This window comes from Coffea arabica, chromosome 2c (genome assembly GCF_036785885.1).
Source record: "Coffea arabica cultivar ET-39 chromosome 2c, Coffea Arabica ET-39 HiFi, whole genome shotgun sequence".
Taxonomy (NCBI): Eukaryota; Viridiplantae; Streptophyta; class Magnoliopsida; order Gentianales; family Rubiaceae; genus Coffea; species Coffea arabica.
In genome coordinates, this window is record NC_092312.1 from 6814523 (window position 1) to 6835603 (window position 21081).

At 38.1% G+C, this 21081-nt stretch overlaps 3 protein-coding genes and 1 non-coding gene across 6 annotated transcripts; 1 reads left to right on the forward strand and 3 right to left on the reverse strand.

Moving 5' to 3' along the window:
• Positions 1–913: 913 nt before the first annotated feature.
• Positions 914–6659, forward strand: LOC113725508 (elongator complex protein 1). 3 transcript variants are annotated; one of them, XM_027248713.2, is made up of 6 exons: positions 914–1273; positions 1817–2150; positions 2257–5326; positions 5644–5733; positions 5837–6156; positions 6272–6659. In XM_027248713.2, exons 1-5 carry the CDS (start codon positions 1115–1117, stop codon positions 6144–6146), a joined length of 3963 nt encoding a protein of 1320 aa, XP_027104514.1. In that variant the 5' UTR covers positions 914–1114; the 3' UTR covers positions 6147–6156; positions 6272–6659. The 3 variants fall into 3 exon arrangements, with proteins under 3 accessions (XP_027104514.1, XP_027104515.1, XP_071930067.1); XM_027248714.2 differs by having other exon boundaries at positions 921–1273; positions 1817–2146; positions 6272–6377; XM_072073966.1 differs by lacking the exon at positions 6272–6659 and having other exon boundaries at positions 975–1273; positions 2257–5285; positions 5837–6000.
• Positions 6660–7703: 1044 nt separating this feature from the next.
• Positions 7704–7775, reverse strand: TRNAC-GCA (transfer RNA cysteine (anticodon GCA)). Its single transcript has one exon. It is a non-coding gene; the product is annotated as a tRNA-Cys (tRNA).
• A 678-nt stretch (positions 7776–8453) lies between these two features.
• On the reverse strand, positions 8454–12356 carry LOC113725509 (pentatricopeptide repeat-containing protein At2g39620-like). The gene is made up of 2 exons (XM_027248715.2): positions 9092–12356; positions 8454–8973 (listed from the first exon to the last, which is right to left on the reverse strand). Exon 1 carries the CDS (start codon positions 11992–11994, stop codon positions 9301–9303), a length of 2694 nt encoding a protein of 897 aa, XP_027104516.1. The 5' UTR covers positions 11995–12356; the 3' UTR covers positions 8454–8973; positions 9092–9300.
• A 2307-nt stretch (positions 12357–14663) lies between these two features.
• LOC113725510 (actin-depolymerizing factor 2) lies at positions 14664–16855 on the reverse strand. The gene is made up of 3 exons (XM_027248717.2): positions 16682–16855; positions 15163–15428; positions 14664–15058 (listed from the first exon to the last, which is right to left on the reverse strand). The coding sequence occupies exons 1-3, from the start codon at positions 16682–16684 to the stop codon at positions 14899–14901; spliced, it is 429 nt and encodes a 142-aa protein (XP_027104518.1). The 5' UTR covers positions 16685–16855; the 3' UTR covers positions 14664–14898.
• Positions 16856–21081: the final 4226 nt, after the last annotated feature.

Consider the following 21081-nt stretch of genomic DNA (forward strand, 5'->3'; position numbering starts at 1 on the left):
GAGAAGCAATAATTACTAGGAGTAATAATTAAGAACCATGTATTGGAAAAGAGAGGTAAAAGGGTAAAATTGTGAAAAAATAATTAATACTGTATGGGGATAATAAAACGACAGATAAAAGTACACTAGAGTAAATTTCTTAAACGTCAGTTATAAAGAAGGGAGGGAGTATTAATTGTGAGAACTAAAAACTTGTTACGAGTATTCTCACACGCTTGCATTTTGCAAATTGGGACAATCAAGGTTCATTGATAACTCAATAAAAAATGAAAATTTTGAAAAGCTATTAAAGAGAAACAAAAGTTGCTCAACAAAATTATCATGGAAAAAATAATGGCATAAAAATAAACAAAAAATTACTCATGGAGAAAATGTTATATGTAAGTTGAAAACAAAGATAGCTTGAAATTATTGGCTTCAGTAGATATGATTCATATGCAAACCAATCCTATCAAAAAAGTGTTTATTTTTCTTTGAATTGTTGTTTATCTTGTACAAGAAATTCTTGTTTTGCTCAATTTAATATAATGTTAAGTTATCCATCTTTCGTTATCTAGCAGTAATGCTCGATTTAAAATAAATCTATATCACTAATTTGTAGCATAACTTTTTTTTCAACATAAAACTTCTCAAAATAGAATTTATAATTAAATATTTCAACAGTTTTATTTTGGCTGAGCGACATATTTTGGCGTGGGCGACAATTAAGGTTAATCCTATGGTTGAATTTGAACCATTAGAATCTATATTTTGAAGAAAAGAATTGAAATTTAAGTGTACATCAATTGTGATCCTATATTATTGTACTCCATATTACTATTTGCAATTCCAAAACTCGCACTTAAAAAAAAAAAAAAAAAAAAACTCAAAAGACAGCCTTTTAAATTGTAAACCTCATTAAGGAGTAATTCTTCTATTATTATGATTTATTTTTGGTCGTCCGACAGGAGCAAACCTCTTCTTTTCTCAGTGCTTATACCCTAGTTGTCAATAAAACCTCAGCAGTTGGAGTATTTCGCAGAGCTTATATCCTTTTTCATGCTCATGAGAATCTTTCTTAGCTAGGGTTCTGGTTAGGCTTTCATCTGGTTGATAGAACTTCGTTAGAGTAGAAATGAATAATCTGAAGCTCTCATGGGAGCTACCGTCGAAGCTTCAATTACACTCGGAAGATGAAGTTGTCCAATTTGCAGCATTTGATATTGAACGCAACCGTATCTTCTTCGCCTCCTCGGCCAACTTCATATACACAACTCATATTCCATCTCCTCAAGTAATCTCTTTTTCCTCTGAATCGTTTTTCGTTTCAGTTTGTACTGTCTATCGTATTCTTCTTTTCGCTTTGGCGCGGAAGATTTGAATTATTGTTGTAAAAAAAAAGTTTTAACCTTGACAAATTGAGTAAAGAAAAAGGCTGGGCTTTAATTCAATTTGTGCTAATTGGCATGCATGAAAGTAGTAGCGATTAGATATGAAATCATTTACGCCTATTATCAATGATGGTTGTTACGGAGGGTTTGAACAATGGATTAGTAAATTCCAAAAAGTGGCTTGAGAGATAGGTCCCTGTAAATGATCAAGATTTTGCAAAAGAACAAAGCTTCCCTACCCATTTAGAGGTCCGGAACCAAGCTGACCAATACAATTACGAGGACTACGTTCTTTATTTCTTTTTTTTTAACCCCCTAATAACTGATCAGTGCCATCTAAAAGGTCTTTGGCTGAATATTTACTCTTCCAGCTTGTTGTTTCGGTAGTTGTTACATGTGTATAAAGAGGAGTGTAGACATACCTGACATGTGGGATTTTGTGCCAGGATGAAGGAACATGGGGTTCAGCTTCATTATCTGCAGCAGCTGACTCTATTGATATGGAACCGGGAGATTACATTACTTCCATGGATTATCTGATGGAGAAGGAAGCACTGATAATTGGGACTTCGTATGGGCTTCTCTTGCTATATATTGTGGATGATGGTACCACAGAAGTGGTCGGGCGAGTGGAGGGTGGCATAAAGTGCATTTCGCCTAGTCCAGATGGAGATTTGCTTGGTGTCGTTACTGGCTTCGGTCAAATACTAGTGATGACGCATGATTGGGATGTGCTATATGAGATGGCACTGGATGATCATCCTGGGGATGTTGACGTACGTAAGGACTTCTTCCTATATTACTTGATCTTTTTTTACACTGCTAGCTCTTCATATCAAGTTGGTGTGGGTAATTAAGCCTTTTGATAATCTACCTTTTCTTTCAGATGAACCAGCTGTCTCCTCCAACTATTCTTGTGAGAGTCCCATTTCTTGGCGAGGTGATGGCAAATTCTTTGCAACCCTAAGCAAAGTGCATGATGCACTTCCCTTACGTAAAAAACTTAAAGTTTGGGAACGAGATTCAGGTGCACTTCACTCTGTCTCAGAACCAATGGGTTTCATGGGAGCAGTTTTGGACTGGATGCCCAGTGGCGCAAAAATTGCATCTGTTTATGATCGAAGGGAAGAAAAGAATTCCCCATCAATAGTTTTCTTTGAGAAGAATGGGTTGCAACGAAGCTCATTTGGTGTTAATGATAACACTGATGTAAAGGTAGACTCTTTGAAGTGGAATTGTAACTCTGAGCTTCTTGCATTTGTGGTTAGAGGTGAAGATCATGAGTCTATCAAGATTTGGTTCTTCAATAATAATCATTGGTATTTGAAACAAGAGATTAGATACTTAAAGCAGGATGGAGTTAAATTCATCTGGGATCCAACAAAGCCACTACAGTTGATAAGTTGGACTGTCGATGGCCAGATAATGATATACAATTTCATGTGGATCACAGCTGTCATGGATAACTCAACAGCATTTGTAATTGATGACTCCAAGATACTAGTCACCCCACTTTCTGTTTCTCTGATTCCCCCTCCTATGTATTTATTTAGTTTAAAATTTCCCAGTGCAGTTCGAAGTATGGCTTTCTTTTCTCACGGTTCTAAACATAATCTGGCCACATTTTTATCAGATGGCAGGTTGTGTATTGTAGAGCTTCCTGAAATAGATATGTGGGAGGAGCTAGAAGGCACTGAAGTCAGTGTTGAGGCTGCCTCATGTGATATTGGATTTGGATCTTTTACTCACCTGGCATGGTTGGACTCACATGTACTTCTTAGTGTTTCTCATTTTACCGTTAATCAGATTAATTGCTCATTAGGAAACTTTTCTAGCAAGGATGGGCTGCCTGCCTATTACCTGCAAGAAATTCAGGTCATGTGTTCTGAAGATCATAAACCTGGTCCTGTAACATCCACAGGCTGGCAAGCTAAAATTTCCAACCAAATTTCTGTTGAAGAACGGGTAATTGGAATAATCCCTGGCCCACTAAATAGATGTTCAGCATATATTCAGTTTGATGGTGGAAAAATAGTCCAATATTTGTCGAAGTTAGGGGGCAACAGAGTGGTTCCTCTTCAGAAATGTGATGACATGTGTTTCTCATCATCATGCCCATGGATGACTTTGGCTCTTGCTGAGGGGTTCGTGTCACAGAAGGCTTTACTTTTTGGACTTGATGACAATGGAAGGCTTCAAGTCGGTCGAAGGATATTATGTGACAACTGCAGCAGTTTCTCATTTTATTCGAATGCCACAGACCAATCAATAGCACATTTGATTCTTTCAACTAAACAGGATCTGCTATTTATTGTAGACATTGCTGATATTCAAAATGAACAACTGGCTGTTAAATATGGGAATTTCCTACCTGCTTTCAAGACTAGAACTGGAGATGATGGAAGAAACTATATAAACATATGGGAAAGAGGTGCTAGGGTTATAGGTGTGCTACATGGAGATGAGTCTGCTGTCGTTATTCAAACAATTCGTGGAAATCTTGAATGTGTCTACCCAAGGAAACTGGTTCTGGCCTCAATCATCAATGCCTTGGTCCAGGGGCGCTTTAGAGATGCGCTATACATGATACGGCGACATAGGATAGACTTTAATGTTATTGTTGACCACTGTGGTTTGAAAGCCTTTATTCAGTCAGCTCCAGAATTTGTGAAACAGGTGAGCAACTTGAGCTATATAACTGAGTTTGTTTGTGCTATCACAAATGGAAATGTGATGGAGACGTTGTATAAGGATTACATATTGCTACCTTGTCAAAAGGAGTTGAACACTGTAAAATCTGGATATGCTGACAATTCTGATAGTAACAGCAAGATTTCTGCTGTCTTGTTGGCGATAAGAAAGGCCCTGGAGGAGCAAATAGTGGAAAGTCCTTCAAGGGAACTTTGCATTTTGACTACATTGGCTCAAAGCCAACCTCCAGCTCTTGAGGAGGCTTTGACAAGGATAAAATTTGTCCGACAAATGGAGCTATCAGGTTCTGATGGTCCAGGACGGAACAATTATCCTTCTGCTGAGGAATCTTTAAAGCATCTGTTGTGGTTGTCTGATCCAGAAGCAGTTTTTGAAGCTGCTTTAGGAATTTATGATTTGAAACTAGGAGCTATGGTTGCATTAAACTCACAGAAGGATCCAAAAGAATTTCTTCCATTTCTTCAAGAATTAGAACGTATGCCAGCTGCATTAATGCAATATAATATTGACCTTAGACTGCAAAGGTATGAAAATGCTTTGCGACATCTTGTTTCAGCTGGAGATGGTTATTATGAAGATTGCATGAGGCTCATGAGAAGTTATCCTCAGCTCTTCCCCTTGGGTCTGAAACTCATCAGCGATCCTGTTAAAAAAGCACAAATTCTTGATGCATGGGGAGATCATTTGAGTTCAATGAAATCCTTTGAAGATGCTGCTGTCACTTACTTGTGTTGTTCTTCTTTGGAAAAAGCTCTGAAAGCTTATCGTTCTTCTGGTAATTGGAGAGGAGTTCTTACAGTTGCTGGGCTGATCAAATCTGGGAAGGAGGAAGTAATACAGCTGGCATATGAACTCTGCGAGGAGCTCCAGGCACTTGGTAAACCAGGAGATGCTGCCACAATAGCCTTGGAGTACTGTGGTGATGTCAAGGCAGGTATTGATCTTTTGGTTAGTGCAAGGGATTGGGAGGAGGCTCTGAGGATTGCCTTCCTTCACTTGAGGGATGATTTAGTCTCAGAAGTGAAAATTGCTTGTCTTGAGTGTGCCAACTTGCTGATTGGTGAATATGAGGAGGGTTTAGAGAAAGTAGGGAAGTATGTGGCACGCTACCTAGCTGTTCGACAGAGGAGGTTATTCCTTGCTGCAAAGCTTCGGTCAGATGAGCAGTCAGTAGCTGAGCTTGATGATGAAACTGCTTCAGAAGTGAGCAGTAGTTTTAGTGGAATGAGTGCATACACCACTGGGTATCCCTCATGCCTATATTGCTTATTCTACTGTTGCTTCACTTTAGGGTAGAATGTTGGATGTGCACGTCCCCTAATTTCTTAGTCCCCTAAATTTATTTTTTGCCTGCTAGATATGTACCGACAGAATTTTTCCTTTTGTTGCTGATGATCTTGCACTTCTTATTTTTGCATTCGTTCTTTGCTTTGATGACCCGTCGTACTGAAAATGCATCCGGAACGTGAACTAGTTACTTTTTGAGCTGATTGACTTTTGTCAGTGGCATCCAATAGCTTCCCTCATGCCTGAAAACTAACCCAACATCTTTCATGGACAGGACAAGGAGGGGTTCAGCTGCTTCGATCAGTTCAACCTCTACGAAGGGGAGAGGGCGTCAGCGAAATAAGGGAAAAATTCGTGCTGGCAGGTATATGATTTGTACAAAGATTGAGTTTTTTTTGTCTACTTCTATAAGCTGTGAGATTTGAATCGGTCACATTCTCATCTTCTATATGAAAACTTGCTTGTAGCCCTGGTGAGGAGATGGCTTTGGTTGAACATTTGAATGGAATGGCTTTGGCTACTGGAGCAAAACACGAGATTAAATCTCTTTTAATGTCCCTTCTGATGCTTGGAGAGGAAGATCTTGCTAGGAAATTGCAACGCGCTTGTGAAAATTTTCAACTGTCCCAAATGGCAGCAGTAAAATTAGCTGAAGATGCAATGTTGACTGATAGCATGGATGACTATGTGTATTCCTTGGAGCATTACATTCAGAAAGTGAGGAAAGAAGTACACAATTTGGAAGCTTTTTCTTGGCAGTCTAGAGTTTTGGTTTGACGATGAAGAGGTAATATGCATTGTATTCAGTTTATTTTCCATGATATTACGTGTCACCTTAATTGATTAGAATATACTTTTCTGATCATTTTTGTTTGCATGTGTCCCCCGTGTCCTTGATACAGAAAGCATTGCATTGGACAGGGATGAGATCATGAAGTTGTGTGATTGGAACTTGAACCTATTTTGTCAATGCCTTCCGCGTTTTACTGGAATCTGCTGTACTCTAAAGGAGGTCATGCAGAATAGATTTGAATGAATCATTCGTTTGCAATGCTTAATCTAGCTGGTGCCATGCTTGCAAGTGTTGGTTCATTCTTTATTGAATTTATAGGATTGGCTTGATATGGTGGAGGCTTTCGAGTAATCACTTCATTCTGTAGTGTATCTATTCATGTTGATTTATCCTAGATTTCGCTAGGAAACTCTTTCAATATTATGAATACTAGTATCTCTGTCCTCCTCAGACCCATCGACCTACTAGTTATGAAGGGATGAGGAGAAATTATTATACTTGGTAAATCTTCCTGTCTTTCCAAACTGAGATGACCTGGCAGTTCGAGTAATGATGAATGTATTTGGAAACAGGACGATCTGTTAGCAACTAGCTCTTTGACATTGCAGGAGCATGGGGTTCATGTTCGGATAAAAGGACAAGGATTTGTACCTTGCATAAAAACTTCTCTCCTAATGATACATGTCAAATTTATTCAGTATAAGCACGGTTTGAAATGTGTGAGGATGGAAATTGGGCTTACGATCTTTTCGTCACGTAAATGGTGTAGACTAGAAATTTCCTCTAAGAAACCTTTTCTGGGTCTGGAGGTTGGAGTTCGAAGAAAGAGAATTTTCTTTTGCTCTTTGATTTCCATTTTACTCCAGAAGAAATTAATTTAACTACTTCTAGGTTTCCCGTTAAGGGATGTATTCGCTCTCGCAATGGCACCCATTTTCATCTTGAAACGAATCAATCCATTTGTAGAAGAATTTGTACGAAAAATTGTTGATTTTTTCTCCCCTCCTTGACACCTTTTCTTTGAGGGACTTCTGTGGCAGTTAAGGAGCCAAGCATAACCACAGAGCTCTAGCTCAGTGGCTACCACCTCTCTTGATGGGGTGGAAGGTCAGGGTTTCATCAAATTGCCATTTTAGGTGACAGCCTTACAGCTTTAATTGGCTTTCTTCGATGGAGTCTCTACTCACATCGAATTCCCCTCCCCTTTCCTCTATATTAGGATAGATTAGATTATAAGAATTCTACCGTTTAAAAAAAAAAAAAAAAAAAAAAGAGCCAAGCCTATCTTCCTCTGAAACAAATGGACGCAAAGGGGGGATAAATTGCTGTTATCACCCTTACCAAAGCAATGTGAAGAATGCTTTGCTTTTCGTGAGGAAAAATTTGGTTAATTACTACGTGCGTGTTTCTAGGCATGATGCCCAACCTAAGAGAACAAGAGTGCTCGAGCATCATTAACACTGAAAATAAATTCGTGAACGTGAGAAAACGACAAGTGCTTGAGTAGAATGCAATGGGCAAAACAATGGCGGAAATCGCTTAGGGCCCAACCGGGTTCGAACCGGTGACCTCTTGATCTGCAGTCAAATGCTCTACCACTGAGCTATAGGCCCTTCTGTGCTGCGTTGGAGGCAGTCCGCCCATTATGGGATCACTTTCCCGCCTAAAGAAAGCTCCCATACCTAATTGTTTACCCTTCTAAACTTATTTTATCAGCAATTTACCCCCTGAAGTTAACGATCAACTATCAATCACCATGAACATTTCCGTTTGAAAATATGATAAAATGGCTTACATGCCCCTTAATATGAAGTGAATTGACTAACTTGCTTTCTTTTTCTCTCTTTTTTCTTCTCAATAATTTTATGTTTTAATCTCTTATTAGCTTCCTTACACAATGTAGTTTTTAACATAAACAAATATTTTCTTATTTATTCACTCTCTAAATGTTTATTTCTATTTTTTTTTTTTACTAAACAAAGCTGTTTATCATTCCCTTTGATAATTGCGTGGGGTAGTGAAAGTTCGTAAACTTTGGCAACCAGTGATTGATAATTATCGATTTCATCATTAGGACTCCTAATTATCGATTTCATCATTAGGATTCCACAAGACATGAAGGAAAATTGATTCAAAGTTTATCCAAAAATTCTTTTGCGAGTGTCAATGTTTCTTTCTCTTTTTTTTGTTTTTTTTTTGTTTTTGGTTCTTTGGGGGGAGGGGGGGGGGTTGTGATTGATTGAGGAATGGGTGGATCTACTTAACTTTTTATTGTAAATACGAATCCCGTATATTCTAAGGCACATTTAATTAAATTAAGATTGTGATGCATCAATTCTTTATCATGAATAAGTAAAAGAATTAGCTAAACAAGACGGCAGCAACCAAGACTTCTTTGGAGATGTGTCCGGCTTCAAACTGAGTGCTGGTCTGAACAAGGCTTGAGCAACAACATATCAATTTTGCCTGCACCATTCTGCAAACAAACAAGAGTTGAATGCAAGCCGCGTCTGGCGGGCCTTCTTCTGTTCCCCATTTTTGCGGAGTGTGAGAAAACTCGTTGCTAATGGATTTGAATAAATGCAGCTTATATCTTACCAAAAATTCTTATTCAAGTCAATACCCTCAAATCAGGTTCTGAAACAAGTCACAGCCATAAAATGGGACTGCCATAGGTGGGAATATGATACAACATTTTCCACTATATTTGTTGTTAGGACCCTTCTCTTACCATTGCATAATTTGCTATAAGTACCTTGAGTTTCATAATGAACACCATACCTTCGACCGTCATGAGGTACTCTTGTTATCCTGTAAATTTTCAAGGAGAGAAGTTGGAGGAAGAACGAGAACCATCAAGATCAAAGGAAATTTGGAGAGGAAAGACATTACTAAGTTTTGATCTAAACAGTTCTAACAGCCACCAAACCTTCTCTGGCGGCAAAAAGGAAGGCAGTTTGCCTTGCCACCCCACTATTTGTCCGCAGCAGAGGTGTTGTGGTATGTGTTTTGCTATCATACTCAAGAAGTCATTTTATCAACATGATTGGCAGCGCTCTTATCAGGAAAGAATACCCAATTGCCACTTTTACTCCAAACAACTCATTTGTGACTCGTGCTCTGAAGTAGAAGCCTGAGTTACCTACACAATATGCAAGGCAAGGCATCCTCCTTTACTTCAACCCAACTACATCCTGGAGTCTTTTTCAGTCCTGTCCCCTTCATACTTGATCTCGCATTTGTTGCATCATCCCACCTACCTGATTGAGAATACAAGTTTGATAGCACTATATAATGGGCACGGTTCCCCAGCTCAAGGTCGGTGAGATTTTTCAGTGCTAGCTCACCTAATTTAAGATTAGAATGCATTCTAGATGCATCAAGCAATGCTCCCCAAACACCAGCATCAGGTCGCATAGGCATTTGCTTTATCAAATCCATAACTTCATCAAGGAATCCAGCACGCCCTAACAGGTCCACCATACATGCATAGTGTTCCAAACCTGGTTCAAGACCGTATTTTTGCTTCATGGAGTTAAATATTTTTTTACCTTCTTCGGTTAATCCTGAGTGTCTGCAAGCAGACAAGACACTAATGAAAGAAATAGAATCAATTTTGGCCTCACTCTCTTGCATGAGATAAAAAGTTTCAAGAGCACGATCACCTAGCCCATGAACTGAATATGCAGCAATCATGGCATTCCAAGAAATCGTATTCTTGTGATTCATCTCAGTGAATATTTGTTCTGAATAATCTAGGCGGCCACATTTTGCATACATGTCGATGAGACCATTTGCAACAAGTGTATGAGACTGAAATCCTCTTAGGATTACATATGTATGAACAACCATACCTTCTCTAAGGGCAGTCAAATATGTAGTTGCTGGCAGGATGCTCACAATTGTGACCAAATTAGGTTGGAAAGCCTCTGATATCATATGATAAAATGTAGAAATGGCTTCCTTAGCACATCCATTGTACATGTATCCTGCAATCATTATATTCCATGATACCTCATCTTTAAAGGACTCAAGGTGTTTAAATATGACTTCAGCTGATGGCAGGCTTCTGCATTTGGCATACATATCCATTAGAGCATTCTTCATATGGCAGTTTGACTCAAAACCGTATTTGATAATTTGTCCATGGATGCAGCTTCCTAGGCATAAGTCACCTAATATGGCACAAGCTGGAAGCACACCAGCCATTGTACCAGAATCTGGGTGTAACCCAGCTAATCTTAATTTGGAAAACATCTCCATCACATGGTAAGGATCACCAACCTGTGCATAGCCATTTATCAAAGCATTCCATGTAACAACCTCTTTATTTGGCAGCCCATGGAACACAATCAATGCTGAAGAAAACATATCACATTTTGCATACATGGAAACTAGGGCTGTCCCAACAGATAAATCAGAGTCAATAGCATATTTGACAGCATAGCAGTGCAAGCTCTTCCCCAGCTTCACACAATATAATTCACCACAAGCTGGAAGAACACTCACTAAAGTCACTGCATTAGCCTTCAATTTCTCATTCTGCATTTCCCGAAAAACAGAGAGAGCCTCTTCATAATTGCCAGATTGCGCAAAAGCAGCTATAATTGCTGACCAAGCAACTAAATCCCTTTCTCGAATCCCCCAAAACAACTCCATCGCCTTCTCTACTTCTCCACACTTTGCATACATGGTCATCAGAGAAGTAGATAGCATAACATCCGAATCAATCCTTTGTCTTACTGCATAATCATGAATTTCCAGCCCCTTCTCAAAATCCCTCATCTCAGAGGCTGCCAACAAAGCATTCACAGCTGAAACCTTATTCATCTCCAGATTCTTCCTCTTCAAACAATCAAACAACTCCAAAACCTGACAAAACCACCCATTGTATGCATAGCCAGCCATCATTGTCCCCCACGTAACATCATCTTTCCCCGCCATTCTATCAAAAATCATTCGAGCTTCATTACAATATCCACATTTCGCATACGCATCAATCAATCCATTCAAAACTGTAGTTGGAAAATTCCTCCTCCACACAAAACCGTGCATGGACATACAAGCTTTTGCATCCATCAGCTTACAAACTGCAGGAAACAAATTTAACAAGCTGACAGCATTCGGCTCCACCCTACTATCCAACTGCATATACTTAAAAAGTTCCAAGGCCTCATTCGGCTCCGCACTCAGCGATAGCCCTGAAATCATAGCGTTCCAAGCCACAACATCCTTGCTAGGCATCTTATCAAATACCTCTCTGGCACGCTCTAAATCACCAAATTTACAGTACATGTCGACAAGTGCAGTAGCAATGAAGACGTCGTTTTCAAGCCTTCTTTCGACTATTTCTCGATGAACAAGATTGCCCTCTTTTAAATCTAAAATTCCAGTGCAGGCTTTGAGTACAAAAGTGAAAGTGTAATTGTCTGGTCGGACCAAATTTTCTCGCATTACGCGGTAAAGTTGGAGGGCTTCTTTGTGTTGGTTTGTTCTTGTGTAGGCTCTGATCATTGAGTTCCACAAAATCACACCAGGGTTTGGCAAGGAATCGAATACTAATCGAGAAAGTTGGCATTTTTGGAAGGAAGAGTAATGGTTGATCAGGTGGGTGTTTGATGAAATGTCAAAACCGAGTCCAGCGGTGATCAAAACGGCATGAACTTGCTCAAGATTCTTGGGGTCTTTACAGGAGGACAGGAGGCCAAGGAGGTTTTGGTGGTTGGGGAAATTTTGAGGTTTGGTGAAGGATAAAGATGGGGTCCTGCTGGCTAGTGTTGAAAGGGATTGTAAGTGCGGCTTCAACTTTGAATTAGCATGTCTCATAAACATCTTCCTCACCTAGGCAAACATATTTGTCATGGTTAACTAGTCACCAGACACAGCGGAGCGAGATAATTCTGCTAACTGCTATTGATCTAAGCTTTTAGATTAAAGCAAAGAGCATGTGAGAAGACGAGACGAGGAAGAATGGCTCCTCTTGGTTCATGCAACGCAACTAAGGAAGATACATAATTACATGGTACAACAATTCTCATGAATTAAATCTGCAATAGTGAGACCACTGATCTTTATATGCTAAAGTTCATCAAAATACTAGGCTACCTGGTTCTTTTTTCTTTTTCTTTTTCTTTTTTTTTTCCTTTTTCCTTTTTGAACTTTTTTTTTTTGCCCCACTGTTTTTCTGGGGATGAAACTCAAAGTCCAAAGCTGTCAAGTAGCCTAAAATCCTAAATAACTGATCATTCATGGTCTGTATTTTTTGTCATTCATCCTAAAATCCTAAGCAACCCATGGTCTTGTTTCAACCCTTTCTCCATTCATTGTCCATTTTTTTTTAATTTTGGTTTCAAGTTTCAACCCTACTAAGCTAATGTTCGAATTATGTTGTATGTTTCAGACATCAATTTCAGCAAAAGTAAAGCACAAATTACACTTTTGAATTGGGATGTTGTCGCTACCTATTTGCCCACTTTCCTAAACAATCATCAATTGTTAGTGCTAATTGTAGAAGGCCACGTAAAAGTCTTGTAAAATGTTCGCTTCCATATTCTCCAAATCATTTTGCGGAATATAGAAACATTTCGAGATTTTTTTTTTTTTTTTGTCGACACAGGGGTGTTCGAGTCTATTTTTACGGGGCCCGACTAATCCTCTGCTGTTCGGGCCCGGCGCCCCAACTTGGCCCGAACGCGTTAAGTGCGTGGAGGAATCCAGCGGAGCGGAGACTCGAACTTATGACCTCAAGGTTCACTGGTGAGAGGCGCTGCCGCTGGACCATTCACGCGGGGGCATATTTCGAGATCTTACTTAGAAGAACTTTTCACAAGCACAACATCATGCAATGCTATCAAGAAAATCGGATGATTATTGAAAATTACTGAGAGCTTTCCAAGGATGGGCAGCTGGACTAATCTGAAAAACAGACGGCTTTTTTGCTAGGCTACCGGGAATCGATGTGAGGCAATGAGCCAATGACGACTGAGCTAGAGGTGGCTCTTTGGGCTATTAATGAATGATTTCTGGACACAGAAATAGTCTAAATGCAAAATCTAGTCTCTGGGACTTATGCAGTGGGATCTTGATTCTTGCATCGCACATGTAGAAGTCGAAACTGATTCCTAATTGGGAGTACTTCGAGCTTATGGGTGCAAACAAATGAGTTGAGTCGAGTTTTGATCTTATCGAGTCGAGTCTCTAATTAATTTCATAAAACTCGAACTCGAACTCGACGAGGTCAAAATGTCAAGCTCAAGTTCGAGCTTAGAAAAATAAAAAAATTAATTATTATTTTATTTAAAAATAAAAAATAATTATTTTATTTTTTAAAATAACTAAAATAATAATTTTTTTAATAAATAATAAAATATTAGGGATATATATAATTTTACTATTAAAATAAAAAATAAAAAATATATATAATCCAGCTCATGAGCCACTCGCGAACCAATAAGTTTAATATTTTTGAATTCGAGTTCGACTTGATTAGCTCGAACTCGACTCGAATTCGATATTGACCGAACTCGAGTCGAACTCATATTCAAACCGCTCGCGCTCGACTCGATTCGTGAACAGCACTATTCGAGCTGCCCCTGAGCATCCTCAAATCGACTTCATACGAAAGATTGGAGAGCCAAGGGAAATGTACAATATGGTCTAATAAGACTTATATCCACTCTTTGAAGTTCTCTACTTGCTTCTTTTGTTTTGTACTGGAACACCATGTAGAATTTTAAAAAATCTTAAAACATCATACGTCTTTTACATTGTCCTTATCGTGCACTTCACCGAAAAATTTTACCATACCCAAAAAGAAAATTAAATGGTTTATCAAAATCAGTTTTCTTTGACTACATTGCAATGCCATACCAATAAAAGCAAAAAAAAAAAAAAATTGCCCGAATTCAGAATTATAAGTTTAATGCTTAATAATGGAAGGTGCTTACATATGCAAAGTCATTTAAAAGATATCCATTGAATACTCATTAGGACGTACTTTAGGTGCAAAATTTTTTGAAAAAGTAAGATTATTTAAGAAAATTATATAAATACAGGAGAGAGCTATAACTGATTAATTAAAAAAATTATATTAATACAAAAAAAAATAATCATTAATATGTATACATACATAATATATTTAAATATATTGCCCAATAAAACCCACCATACTCCGTTGGGTGACTTGGTAACTTACAATACTCCCAACTTCACGGCCTACTCGAAGCACTCCCAAATACAAGAAGGTCCTGAGCTTTGAGGCTTTGAAGGAAAAAGTTACAGCTAGCCCAGCCCAATTCTCAGTCCTCGGAACAAAATAAGGCTTTGAGTGAGTTTGGCAAAGAGAGTCTAAAACTAAAAGAAACACAGAGCAAAGCGCATTTCATTGCAACCAGCGATTCTTTTGGATCGAAAAAGAGATTAACATTGGTCAAAGCCATGCCAGTACAGAATTAAAAATATACGGAAAAGGGGCATCAAGCTACAAACATTAAATCTATCCCTGCGCACAAGACACAACATCCTGCTTGATAAATCACACCCAAGTAGTAAATAAATCCACAAATAACACTGATAGTATACGCGAGATCACCCAAGTTTCATGAAGCCAAGACGCAATGAAAAGATGAACAACAATCGGATATATCATCTAAGCAAGTTCTACTTTGACACAAATATAAACATTTAACATAAGCAACGCATGCCGTATGGAGGACCCTCATCTGCAAGAATGACAACTCAAGCAGCTCCACCAGCTCGGCTTTTGATAACATCAAGCCCAATTTCTGTAGGATCTGTTGCTTGCAACTCTACCTGGATACCATCAAGCTCCCTCTTGAACCTGTCCTTAGAGCTTGCATAGATCATCTTGCTTCTGACTTTAGATGTATCCGGCGACCTTCACAATTGCATAGAACTATCAGACCAAATACACTAGGAAATAGAAAAAAAAAGATTAAGTTGAATATTTACGAGATAAAACAATGTGCTAGATTTACTAACCAAGCAATAAAAAAGATTCTGCTCTTGGGGACATTTTCCTCAGTCATAAAGTCATAGTCATAGACAGCATATCGGCACTCATCAGCAGGTAGGTTTGCAGTGAATTCTTCATAGCCATTTGCAGGCTCACCAAGCTTTTCCACGATAACCTGCTTTTGCTTCTCTTCGATCTTATAAATTATGAAGCGATAAGTTCTTTTTGCCTTCAATTCTAAGAACTTCAGCTTACAATCATCATGAACAGCCATGCCCGATGCTGCGTTAGCCTACATTTTTGACAGAGCTTTTATCTCAAAACCATCCAAAAGACAGAGAATAGAGACCATTAGACACAGGTATGCATTTTAGTAATGCCCAATAATCTTAGAAGCATCAGTTTGTCAAAAAGATTCCTTGTAAAACCTGTTTTTCCAGCTTAAAAATGCAGGCCTCTGATTATACTTTTTGTGTCCTCCTTGTCCAGCTTATTTACAAACTTCCAATTGGAACTTTGATGTCTAATCTTCTAAAAACTTGTAAGAAAGTTTTGGCCTGAATACCAGAATGCCACAGGCAATATTTCCCTACTACCAACTTCTAGTACAAAAGAATGAGAAGGGAAAAAGACAACCCCAGAAAGAAAATTAGGCAAGTTCACTGGCAATAGCAACTTTTTGTATTCATATTCATGCCTATGAGTTCAGTTCTATGAAAGCTACATGTAGTGCAGCAAAATCATGACATTTTGTCTGAGAATAGGCAAAATTTAGCACCACAGAATTCCCATTGGACTGCGATTAGTCATCTTCAGGAACAGAATTAGATAGGGCATTGGAACTGTTCCTGATACAGCTTAGTTTGAACAGGATACAATACCAATTGGGATAGAGAACCAAGCACGAGGAGTACGAGAAGGCAGGCATTTTGGTTCTCGAGCCCGTAATCCGTAGCTCCAAGTTTAAAATAATCAATTATTGGACTTGCAGCAGGATCATAAGCTTCTTAGTGTTATAAAGCAATCAATACCACAGACCCCAAGAACAAAGGGTATTTACGGGTACACGACGTCTAAGAAGATGATCTATCCATCGACCAAAACTGCGTCTTGAACTAAATGATTAGGATCCTTAATTCTTAATTTTTCACTTCTATTTAAAGATAAAAAAATGTGGCGAAGTCGAATCCATATTTGCACGTACCAATTATATTTATACACCCTCAAAATAGCCACAAACACAAAAGAAAAAATTCCGATCATCAAACAAACACGTCATATCCATCAACCAAGCCCAAATCAAATCAGATCCGGGGACCATCCAGGCCTAATTCAACCTTAAATTTATCACGAATGCTCAGAAATGGATCAAAATTTTAAAAAGTCAGACCCATGTCCACGTTATTAATAGATCCAACCCAAATAAATTAAACCAAAACAAAAGCACATAGATACAGGATATAAAAGAATATTTACACAAATGACAAATATGTACAATCAGAAGAAAAAATAAGGGAGAAAGAGAAAACAAAAATACGAACTAACCATGCTTTGAGGCGACAAATCGAGACGAGGAGAAATCCGTGGAGAGAGCGATGGGAGGAGAGGAAATCTAGGGCTCCGATAAAAGAGTTTTGCTGTTTTAGATAGACTTTTCAATCCGAGAGGTTAAGAAGAAAGAGGCCTATTCCTTTTCCTCTCTTTTTCTTTTCCTGTTTTTTTCTCTTTTTTTTAAAGTTATATTGGCTTCGAATAAATTGCCCGAAGATCCCTGAACTTTACCCAAAGTTTCGTCTGACCCTCACGTTAGGAAAAATTGCACTACTTTGTGAAAACTTTTGCTAAATGTATAAATATGGTCATTTGGCATAAATTAGACAAATGACTAGAAGTGGCAAAATGGATTCATATCCACCAATCCATCCATATAAACCAACCTTAAATGGATTTGGATTATCCATATAAATTCAATGGTTTTAAATGGATAACCATTTAAATCCAATTATGTTGGTGGATTTAGATGGATTATCCATCTTATCCATATACATCCATTTAACTTAAAAAAATAGAAAACACATTTATAAAAATGTGAGATAAAATCTTGTGGGACTATCTATTAGGGGTGGGCAAAATTATTCGCTAACCCGAAAACCCGTCATATCCGATCCGATCCGATCCGAAAATTAGGATATCCGATTTTTATTATTTGATCGGGTCAAAATAGGGTCGGGTATCCGCTAAGATACGGGGTGGGTTAGGGTCACATAATTAAAAACCCGCGGGTACCCGATCCGCCCCGCATATATATATTTTTATTTTTATTTTTATACACACACTATAAAATAACAAGTTAGAACTAAATAAGTAATTTTATTGAACAAATTGCATTACAAATATGAGAGACTATAATTTATTTACAAGATTCATTTGTAAAGGCCATGATCTTATATTTTATAGAAAAAGTTTAATTAATGTGGAACATATATATTAAAAATTGTGCTACTTATTTCAAACTTTTATTGATTTTGAATTCTTTTAATTTTTTTTCTTTATCTTATATTCTCTTCATATGCTTGTTTCTTGGTGGGAAACCTTTTTTTAGAAAAAAATTATTAAATTTTAGATGAATGTGTAAAATATAAAATTAAATTGGTATAAAAATCATTTTTTTAAAAAAATTAAATGATAAACGGGGCGGGGCGAGTATCCGCTGATCCGACCCTATCTCAGTGGGTACCCGTTATAGGGTACCCGCTGATATGCGGGGCGGGTAAGGGTCAGAAAATGGCTGACCCGCAAGGTGCGGGTCGGGTCAGCCAAATGGTGAATGGGGCGGGTACCCGACCCGCGCCCACCCCTACTATCTATTCTTTTCTTCATAACTTCCTCATATGTCAAAATAATTTTGTGGGACCACCTATTCTTTCCTTCATAACTTCCTCACATGCCAAGTTGCCAATAACATTAATTGCATTTTGTTTGCTTCTAGTTCCTAGACTTCTTCCATCCTTTTCAAAATTATGGGCCTGTTTGGAACCTGAGTTTTTTGGGAGTTTGTCTAAAACTTTACTGTAGTGTACTGTAGAAGTTTTTGAAAAAATTTTGTAGAAATTTTTGTAAGGTGAAAAACTTTTTTTTTTCTTTTTTTTTCCTTTCCTTTTTTTTTTCTTTTTTTTTTTTTTCTCTTTCCCTTTCTTTTTCTTTTTCTTTTTCTTTCTTTCCTTTTTCTTTTCTTTCCTCTCTTTTTCTTCTTCTTCTTCTTCTTCTTCTTCTTCCCCGTCACCTGCGCACCCCCAGCAGCAACTCCACCTCCCGGCTGCCCCGCCTTCCCCCTCCCCCAGCCACCCCCCTCTGCCCCGCCTTCCCCCTCTCCCTTGCTGCCCCCATCTGCGCCGCCCCCCTCTGCCCCGCCTTCCCCCTCCTCCCTCCGCCACCCTCTGCCCCTTCCCCCTGCGCCCCTTCCGCCGCCCCCGTCTGCCCCCCTCGCCACCCCCGTCTGCCCTTCTCCCTCTCCCTTGCCGCCCCCATCTGTGCCGCCCCTCTCTGCCCCTTCCCCCTCCCCCCTCCGCCAGCCCATTCCGCCGCTCCTCTCTGCCCCCCTCGCCACCCCCGTCTCCCCCTTCCCCCTTTCCCCCGCCGCCTCTTCCCCCTTTCCCCCGCCACCTCTTCCTCCCTCTGCTCTCCTCGCCGCCCTCCTCTGCGCCGGACGTAGAGAGAAAAAAAAAAAAAGACAAGAGGATGATGGCAGGGGAGGAAGAGGGGGAGAGGGAAAAAAATAGGGGAAAAAAATTCTTGTCCGGCACCGGCATCGGCACCGGAAATTGGTGACGGAGCCGGCAATGGAGGTGGTGGTGGGGGAGGAAGAAGAAGAAAAGGGGAAGGGAATTTTTTTTTTTTATGTTTTGGATATTTTAAGTGTGTAGGTTAAAAACTTTTGATAAGTTTTTTGGGGTTCCTGTAGCAAAAGTTGTTAAAAAACTAGTTTTATACAAACTTGGTAAAAAACCAAGCTTCCAAACAGGGCCTATAATTTAATCTCTACTCTTGTTTTTTTTTAAATTAAACTCTCATGTAGTAATGATTGCAAACATTTATATTCTTAAGTAAAAAAAAGCGAGAATGCATCATGCAGTGTCAAAATAATTTTTATTTTTTTAATTCTTTTATTTATAAAAAGAATTTTTCTAACGAGTGTCCCCACAACATTGGTTAAGATATGTAAATGACACTTTTTTTTTTTTCCAAATTCTCATACTTGCAATCCCTCTCTCCTTATCACCCAATCCAACTATCCAAAAAAAAAAAAAGACACCTAATTTACTAAGTAATATAAGGTAGCTTGTATATCAATGGTATAATAAGGAGTTTCATACATTTTTAGGTACTACGTGCACATGTAATGAAAATATTTTACTTGTCAAATAACATAAGATTTTTTATTAGAACTCCACTTTTATTCAAGACATCACTCTTGAACAGGAGTGCAAAAAATTGGAAACGTAAACTTCTTTTCACTGTAAAGCCGTATTCAATTCATTCAAAAGTTATAAAAATATAACCAAGTTCTTAATTGTTCATTACTTTACAAAATGATATTTAAAGTAATGACGAAAGGTTAAATTGACCACAGCAGTTAAATTTTCTTGGAACTAAACTAATTTTATGAAGAACTGAAATAGAGTAGTAGTACAAGCATTTGTTATTACCAAAAGGTTTTAGGTGATTTAAGAATAGAACTTTGGGGATCTGTATTTTTTGAAAAAAAGCATTTGGATCTTAAATTTAGGATTTGGGAGAGTAAATGGATAAATGGATGGATCATGGTTTACACTATCCATTTAAATGACATCCATTTAGATCCATTTATTAAATGGTTTTAATTGGATTGGATCAATTTGATCCACTATCCATTTAACTAAAACCATTTATCAACCATATATCCATTTTGCCACTTCTACAAATGACATTCAATTATTCACCTTTTTCTTTTCAGGTATTAATAGGTTTTGTTGTTGGATACAGATTACCCTGCAAATTTTTGTTAAAATAATTATAAAATAATACACCATTGATGTACAAATGCATTGCTCAGATAATCATTTCAAAGTTGAGTCAATTGCATCTGAATGAATGCGATTTTAGTTTAAGCATTATTGTAATACATAGGTAAATCTAAATTGAGCTTCATCTAATTTATTTTGTAGTTCGAAAATTATGTCATCACTATTGAATCATGTAGTCTTGTATAATTTTTGTTGTGTAACATATATATTGTTGCATATTTCACAATTTTGAAAAATTAAATATGGCAATTATGTCAGATTTATTAGTTAAAGAGTTGGAAAACTTTTGCCAAAAGAATCAATTTGATTTACCAATTAAATATAATAATTAAACTGCAACGGATGGACATGCCAAAACACTAAAATGAAAAAAAAAAAAAATTTATTGGACGAATTAGATAACTAAAAGTTCGCACGGCACTTTCAACTACAATAGCATTTTATATGGTCTCTTTTTCTAAAATTTTCGGATACGCTGTTGCTTTTTAACTTTTTGGGGTTTTCTTTTCAATTCTAAAATGGGAGAACAGAATCACAGGCGACCGGTGACAGCGAAAGTTGAAGTAATTTGGTCCAGTAAATTGATGCCACGTATTATTTGACGTAAAAAGCTTTGCCACGTTATGGGCAGGAAGGCTGGCGCACAGCGTAAATGACATCCATGTGCCCACACTACAGGAGGAAAAGTATTCAGACTCTGTTCTATTAATTACTACAAGCTTCCCTCAAATTATTCACATATCTAGTTTGGACCTCTATAGTTTTGAAATCATTTGTTTTCTTACCCTGCTAATTTTTACCTTTGATAAAGTGTTCTTTGAGCTTGTAGCGATTAAACAAACCAAAAGAGTTTCAGTTAATTTCGAATTCAATCATCGATAG

What these genes read in the sequence shown, in the direction of transcription:
- LOC113725508 (XM_027248713.2), top strand. Translation starts at nt 1,115, where the DNA reads ATGAATAATCTGAAGCTCTCATGGGAGCTACCGTCGAAGCTTCAATTA. An exon ending in TCCTGGGGATGTTGACGTAC is followed by an intron (nt 2,151 to 2,256) that starts GTAAGGACTTCT and finishes CTTTTCTTTCAG; the next exon opens with ATGAACCAGCTGTCTCCTCC. An exon ending in ATGAGTGCATACACCACTGG is followed by an intron (nt 5,327 to 5,643) that starts GTATCCCTCATG and finishes TTTCATGGACAG; the next exon opens with GACAAGGAGGGGTTCAGCTG.
- LOC113725509 (XM_027248715.2), bottom strand. Translation starts at nt 11,994, where the DNA reads ATGTTTATGAGACATGCTAATTCAAAGTTGAAGCCGCACTTACAATCC.
- LOC113725510 (XM_027248717.2), bottom strand. An exon ending in AGAATCTTTTTTATTGCTTG is followed by an intron (nt 15,059 to 15,162) that starts GTTAGTAAATCT and finishes GCAATTGTGAAG; the next exon opens with GTCGCCGGATACATCTAAAG.